The sequence below is a fragment of the Protomyctophum bolini genome (assembly GCF_963924005.1).
Source record: "Protomyctophum bolini genome assembly, chromosome: 1".
In the NCBI taxonomy this organism is placed as follows: domain Eukaryota; kingdom Metazoa; phylum Chordata; class Actinopteri; order Myctophiformes; family Myctophidae; genus Protomyctophum; species Protomyctophum bolini.
The window spans coordinates 26927627-26935724 of NC_137862.1; the positions used below are offsets into that span (position 1 = coordinate 26927627).

Genomic DNA, 8098 nt, shown 5'->3' on the forward strand with positions numbered 1-8098 from the left:
ACACACACAGCGTTGTGTGGTTGTGGCGTGCACACAGCGTGCACACAGCGTGCACACACACAGCGTTGTGTGGTTGTGGCGTGCACACAGCGTGCACACAGCGTGCACACACACAGCGTTGTGTGGTTGTGGCGTGCACACAGCGCGCACACACACACAACCTAACGTCAACCTGTGTGTCTCTGCAGTGACTAATGTGTTGAAGTCACTGCACAGCGCTTAAGTGCTTTAACCCTTGAGCTGACTGTCTTGTTATCAACTCAACAATAGCCATGCAGCAGGACAGTCACACCCTCCCAAAACGGAAGCGTGTGATGTTCAGTTTATTATTACAACATTCAGCCAGCTTGGAGCCAGTTCAACTGTTTTTTTCCAGTCCAATGCTGTTACTTTGTTTCCAGTCCAATGCTGTTACTTTGTTTCCAGTCCAATGCTGTTACTTTGTTTCCAGTCCAATGCTGTTACTTTGTTTCCAGTCCAATGCTGTTACTTTGTTTCCAGTCCAATGCTGTTACTTTGTTTCCAGTCCAATGCTGTTACTTTGTTTCCAGTCCAATGCTGTTACTTTGTTTCCAGTCCAATGCTGTTACTTTGTTTCCAGTCCAATGCTGTTACTTTGTTTCCAGTCCAATGCTGTTACTTTGTTTCCAGTCCAATGCTGTTACTTTGTTTCCAGTCCAATGCTGTTACTTTGTTTCCAGTCCAATGCTGTTACTTTGTTTCCAGTCCAATGCTGTTACTTTGTTTCCAGTCCAATCTGTTACTTTAAACTGCTTTGTTTCCAGTCCAATGCTGTTACTTTTAGGGTTTAAATTCAAAAGCATCAAAACAAGTAGCAGATCGACAAGCTCGAACTTGCGGATCTGCTACTTTTGATCTGCTACAAAAAATGAAAGTATGTAAAGTAAAATATGGAGATAAGAGGTTTGTGCGATATATTCCATCTGCAGTGGTTGGAGTATAGGGAGACCACTATACTCCCTTCTCTTCCATATTGACATATTGTGACCCTGCTGTCGGGAATGGTGACAGCGGAGCATTCCATCTAACGCATTGTTCTCCCGCGTGGGAGACGTATATAGCTGCGGCTTCCAAATCCACCAAGGACATAAATCTTGCAGCTTTTACGCATCGAGGCTGCAGTTAGCAATTAGGTGCAAAGTTGGTACATAGTACAGTGTATGGTATACTCCAGACCAGACCAAGGTACGTGTTACATACTGTACGTCAACTCCTGCACTTCATCTGAAGGTGTGCAGAACATGTTACGTAACATAATGACATGATAACATAACATGTTTCTGTTAAAAAACAAAAAATAACAAACGTGCACTCATTGGAGGAGCTAACTGGAAGCCTTCCCATGCAGGCGTTTACTTAAAAAGAGCAGTGGTGGAAAGTAACTGAGTACATTTTACTCAAGAAGTACTAGTACAATTTTGCTGCATTTGAACTTTGCCGGAGTATTTCGAAACTCCTCTGAGAGATTGTACTTTTACTACACGCTAGAATTATTTGAAAACTTTAAGTTTTGTAAATTTGTATTATTAGAAAACATACAGTAACCACTTCAGCCCTAAATACTGTATACATTTCAGCCATTTGAAAATAGCAGATCTACAAACTCGCTTGTAGATCTGCTATTTTCAAAAGATTTGTAAACTTTGAAAACGTGAAATGGGACATTCTGAATGATGACTATACTTTTTACCTTTGGTACTTCAAGTGCATTTAGTATGCCCCAATACTTTTGTACTTTTTGAATTCCGAACGTAATATTCTACATTGCAGTATTTTACACTTTTACTTAAGTAAAAACAATCGAGTATTATTTCCACTACTGTTAATTAAAGGGACACAAGTTCACAACTCTCCTCTCACGCTCTCGACTGTCAAACACTTACATCTGATCTCCCTTAAGGCCTATACGAATCCCCCCCCAGTACAAACAGAGCCAGGATCTGAACCACCTCCTATAGCAAACAACATATAGGCCCTGCAGCGTGCCTGTTCAAAACCATACATCACATGAAGTGCTCAGCATGTCAAAAAACAAACCCGAGGTTAATGTACCGACTGTGCACAATGTGTATTCTCAAAGTCAACAGACTTGAGAATATAATACATAACAAGCTATAGACGCCTTATCAGACGACGTCACTCTGATAAGCACCAGCATGTGCACGCAGGCCAGCAGCACAAGAACCCTGCCTCTCATAAGATGCAATGGAACGGTTCTAACTGCATCTCACGTGTAATAAATGCCCCATCAAACTTTCAGATGCTGTTTTTTCTCCCAGTGTGGAGGAAGAATGATTAGGATTTTATTGTATTCTCTCACTCTTGATATATATAATCCATTGGTTTCGGTTGTGTGTGTGAACAATAATAGCAATTCAAAGCAGTTGTCCTCAAAAACAAACCTCCAGTCGCTGTCATAAGAACGGGAGGTGCGCTCATGATCACGGCAGCATGTCCGCATGTACGTCCGAGCTCCAATACGGTAACTCTGTCACTTCTCCACCGTCTGATATTAACCTGTGGGCCACATTAAGTGGGCCCCGGGCCGCCAGTTACCCATGTAATGCATGCTTGATTTTCAACCAATATTTCAACCAACCAGTGAGCCTTGAGGGGGTTCCAGGGGGTCCCCAGCTAAATGATAGTTTGGAACCAAATGGACCTTAACGTTGATTTTTCCAGAGATAGAAATGTCATAAAATGGGTGGTCCGTAGCATAGACTAATGCACGTCAAACTGGGGGTCCTTGAAATTAAACGGGTTGAGAATCACTGCTACAGCCGTAAAAATCTTCTCTTATGGGGGTCCCTGGAATATCTCTTCAAATGGGGGTCCGCAGGCTCATTAGTGTCAATTTGGGGGTCCTTGACATGGAAAAAGTTTGGGAAATAATGCTTTACACCACCGCAAACCACCAGCTCACTGATACAAAGATATTTCCACAGTTTGCTGTGTGACTATTGCGCTGAAGATAATTAATAACAGCTGAGTATGCAATACATTATTACTGTATATGTACAGTATGTGCCCACACCCTTCATTGTTGACATTGCATTGAACTCTAGACTATAAGCAAAGTAGATAAGAAACAAAAACACAGCAGTAAATGCGACAGTGAGCATAATGTTAGTTCACTTGTGTTGCGACGCATTGTGAGCTTGTAGATCGGATATTTCCAAATGGCCAAAATATATAGGGTTGAAGTGGTTAATGTATTTTTTCTAATCAATTTAAATCGCCAAAGTTTTCAAATAATTGTAGTGAAGTTAAAGTACAAATGTTGGCTCTGAGATGTAGTGGAGTAGAAGTAAAAGTATTGAAAATTGGAAATACTCAAGCAAAGTACAAATACCTCAAAATAGTACTTAAGTACAGTACTTAAGTAAAAGTACTTAGTTACATTACACCACTGCTGTGTACCATAATGGCACACACACACACTTGACAGTAAAAACAGCACTATAAGTGGCTGCTTGGCTTGCAATCGCAAAACCTCTTTTGGTGCAACAGTATCTTAAAAGCACCTTTGTCAAATGCTGCTAAATATAGAATTTAGAGAGGTGTATAAAGTAAGCTAGAGAAACAGTAGAGGACATCTAAAGCAGTGGTTGATTATGATTTTCAACCTTTGTCATATCAAGGCCCATTATTTACTTCGGCATTTGAGCCGCGGAACCACCATTTGATGACATTAAGCCTCTCAGACATTTTTCAGAAATAGCAGATCTACAAGCTTGTAGTGCAGCACTCGGTGCCGCGCTATGAGCTTGTAGATCTGCTATTTTTCAATAGCTAAAGTATAACACAATGCTTAAACACCAAAAGGGGTTCCCGCTGTAATTGGAAATTATGAAGATGACAATACTAAACTGTCTTGACTACATTCACATGAATCATCACAGCTAGCGTCCCTTTTGTTACCTCACAGTATACTGGGAAGCAAGGCTTCCACCTGTTGGTTGTCTGGCAGATGACCTATTCTTACATAAGACCCATGTTTGACCATGTCCACTGACCACACCTCCAATGTATTCTCTGCTCTGTCACTGTGTATAAGAGAGAGAAATATGAAGAGCTCGGGAGGCTTGCATTCGTGCTTCCTCCCTGGGCGGGTACTGACCGGTCTTTGTTTCAGTCCACTCTCTACCTTTATTATTTCTTAAAGATTCTGATGTGAGTTCTGAATAATCCACCGCCCAGAATGGGTTAAACACATATGCTATTTAAATATTCTTGAGAAAAAAATGCTAGTATAACATTTAGTCTATGATGCAATGTGACATAGCTCTGTTTACAAAATGCTGTACCCCCTCCAACTGTATATACCGGTAATGTATATACCATTTCCAACAGTTTTTATTGTATTTTGACACTTGCTTTGGCAATGTAAACATTTGTTTTCTCATGCTAATAAAGCTCATTTGAATTTAATTGACTAATAGTAACTCTTATTAAGTCTTGGCATCTACTGGAGGTGAAAAAGAGTGCCTGCAGGTGTTTGCAAAGGGTGGAATAATTGCATATCATTTATTTCGTTCTGCCTATTACAGTCTGACGATGTTATGGCAATAGTGTCTGATACTTACAGGTACAAATGGACAGGTCAGTGCTAAATACAGCACCTCAACCATCCCAAAGAACCGACGAAGAATAACCACCATTTGTGTGTGTGTGTGTGTGTCTGCGTGCGTGTGTCCGTCCGTCCGTGCATGCGTGTCTGTGTGTGTGTCCGTGTGCGTGCTTGCGTGCGTGCATGCATGCGCATGCGCATGCGTGTGCGTGTGCGTGTTTGTGCACCTGCCACGTATTAGTGAGGGTGATTTAGGGTGTGTCTAGGAACATCAGAGGAGATGAGCACAGCTTGAAGCGGTTTGCAAAACGGACGGACTGCCCTCTCTCTCTGTCGGTACAGAGGGAAGGCTTTGAAACGTACCGTGTCTGATGATCTGCCACTGTTTGGTTGCTTTGTTCCATTCTCTCCTCCTACGGGGTGTAGTGTGAGTCTGAGACGTCGGATTCTCCTCTGAGGACAAAAACAACACAAACACGCAACAAAACTTAATGTTATTATTCGATTCCAATCCCCGCCCAAAAACAACAGATATACTGTATATTGTTGGGGCAGAAACCTCTTATCTCCAATATTCATAACACAGAGGTGGGGAAAACAGCCTTTTGTTTTAGTGCCCCGACGACGTAGAATGACCTACAGCTTAAATTAAAGACCTGTATATTATTCAGTGATTTCACTTATTCAAATATCACTTCTTTTTTGTTTTGTTGTGATAATCCTCCCTACTATAGAGTGTGCTGACCACATAAGAAGTTCCTCCCTGTCCCCAGTTAACCCCATGGGGGTCAAAAAAACGTAAGTTTAGTTTTTGGCTATACTGTAGGTGGCCCAGCCTTCATCCAATCAGATTGGTAGTGCTGTCGCCTCACAGCTAGAAGGTCCTGGGTTCGATTCACGCTCTGGACGCTGTGGGTGCTGGCGGCGTGTTTCCTCATCAGTGCCCATACCCGAGGCGGGGTTGGCAAAAGGGCCTTTCTGTGTGGAGTTTGCATGTTCTCCCCGTGTCCCCTAGGGTAGGTACCCTCACAAAAAACATGCAGTAATCCTGGTCTCTAAACTGCCTCCCCCTGGCCAGCCGGGGGGCCTGATGGAGGGGAAAGGAACTGGTTGGAATAACGTGTTCCTTCCACACGCTACGTTCAACCAGGGAAACTCCCCCTGTCAGGTGTAAAGGAGCAACTTGGACACTCAGGCATGAAGGAAGCATGTTCAAGTTCAAGTCCGTTGCTCTCCCCATATATGGGGACTAGGTTGGCAGAGGGTGTGTAGAGCCCAGAATCGCATTAGATAATTGACACAGGGGTGAAAAATGGGTAAAAAAAAATATATATAATAATTCAGCAAACTCAGTGGCTAGGCTAGGTAGTTTATTGGGACATTTGTGGTCGTAGTGACTACATCTGTCATTAAAGAAATATGTTTTTTCAGTGATTTTCTTAGTTTTAAGGGTAACTGTTGTATAATTGCAATATTACACGAGAGGGGTGGTTTAACGTCATTAAATTAATGCACGCCTGCGATGCGCCAGGAACGAGCCCGCAGGGTGAGTTCCGAAAGCAACGCAGAAGTTAAACCACCCGCTCTCGTGTAATATTGCTTAAATATATTGTAAACAGGTGACATTACGGGACCTCGCTAGAAGGTGAGAAGAATGTGAGAAATGTGAACAGCACAATGGTGGTACAGTAAGAAATTAAATTAAATTAAAAAGTCCTGGGGAACTCCTTTCTGTTGTGGTCCTATGTATTCAATTAAAGTGATGTGTTTTGGTTGAAACAAGAAGTTTTTTGAATCACTACATTCTGATAGTAATCATTGCTGATAGAGTGTTTGTTCAGTAACAGAGGCCTGTTTCTCCAGCTCTTTAATAAACAGAAAATACATTTTCCAGGTGGGTGACAAACAACATTTCAGCCAATCAGGAGAGAGTAGCTATTCATGAGCTTAATTGTTTATAGTGTTTCAGTTCCAAATTTGTCAGCTCATTTCTTTGTGCCATCACTTAAAATTCCACTTAATTTTAATCTGTATCCTGACTGCATTCTCTATCCTGATTGGATAACATTGGTATCCCTGTTTCAGTTTCACAAAATGCATTTTCTGTTTAATAAAAAGCTGTAGAGACATGGAGACTCCTGTTACTGCTTTTTAACACTTATTTTAAGTACCAAAGAAAGTCACTTACACTAAGATTAACACAATAATACATGTCATCAACAAATACACTACTGTACAAAAGTAATACAATAAATGTACCCCCCCCCCCCCCCCCCTTGATAACATCTACAACCCAATCTTTGACATTACTGTGATACTAGGGTTGTTAATAGAATTCAATCCAACTACACTGAGTTTATCGCTAAAAGCTGGTACTGTATGATGTCAGTAACAGGCTGAAGAGAAGAGCTGATCCTGATAGTTTAGGTAGTGAGTGAGGACTGTTTTGTTTGTCAGAGAGAGAGAGAGAGAGAGAGAGAGAGAGAGAGAGAGCTGATCAAATAACCATGAATTGAAAGCCCTGCCTCTTGAACTTGGATCTCATTACACTCTCTTGCAAAGTGAATGCATCTCACAGGCCATAATGTACACGTATGCATGGATGTACGTCGTGTCAGTCTGACGACAAGTCTTCCCATCTTGACTCTTGTTGTCTCACAGCGACTACTCAGCCAAAGATAGGTGACACGATAATGCTTTGTTTTGACATGAAACTGCACTTGGGGGGGAAGCAGCCAGCATGCATGGAGTGCGGAGAGCAAACAAGGGCATGCACACGCACACACATTAAGTGTTGAAAGTTCACCAAAAATAAAACCAGAGGGAAAAGGCAAACATGCAGATATATAGAGAATGATTGCTGAAAGAGCATAAATCATGAAGAGTAGAAAAACAACAAGTGGAGTGGAGTATACGTGGAGAGTGGGTGGAGAAATAAGGAGAGGCTTGTGTGTGTGTGTGTGTGTGTGTGTGTGTGTGTGTGTGTGTATACAGTGCATGCGTGCGTGCTCAGTACATGCGTGCGTATGTGGTCCTTGTGTCTCATGTATACGGTCCTCTTACCTCTCCGTTAAAGTCTGGACTGTCTTCAGTAGTGGTGGTGCTGACCCGTCCTGGCGAGCCGTAGCGACGCATGTCTCCCCTTCTGTCCACTCCTCCTCTGTTCCTCCGCTCTCTCTCTCTCGTCCCGTCCCTCCCACTCCCCTTCCTCTCACTTCTCCCTTCCTGAGTCTCTGCTCAAGCTCCAAGTGCGACCACCACCACCACCTGCTTCCCCACCCTGCTCCACCACCACCCACTCCACCTCCCGGCCTTTCCCACTTCTTCCCACTAGTACCGACCGCAGTTCAGGGACAAGGAGGGAAATTCCACATGCCTGTATGTCACTGCGTTGGAATCCTAATATCCTAACGCAACAACAAGGCGCTCCCCAAGATATTCCGCTTTTTCTGTCAGTGAAAGAAAAAAGAAAGTGAGGCTAGTATTAGTCCATGCAGCAGTACGTAC

General features: G+C 42.7%; 1 protein-coding gene across 2 annotated transcripts in view; it reads right to left on the bottom strand.

Annotated features, from left to right (window-relative positions):
* The window catches only part of myzap (myocardial zonula adherens protein), a 34264-nt gene extending 26495 nt beyond the window's left edge, over positions 1-7769 (bottom strand). For both annotated transcript variants that reach the window (XM_080759105.1, XM_080759104.1), the window contains exons 1-2: positions 7655-7769; positions 4955-5044 (exon numbers count right to left, since the gene is read on the bottom strand). In XM_080759105.1, the coding sequence (XP_080615231.1) occupies positions 4955-5044; positions 7655-7726 (162 nt within the window). In that variant the 5' untranslated portion in view covers positions 7727-7769. The remainder of the gene's footprint in view (positions 1-4954; positions 5045-7654) is intronic.
* Between the last annotated feature and the right edge of the window lie 329 nt (positions 7770-8098).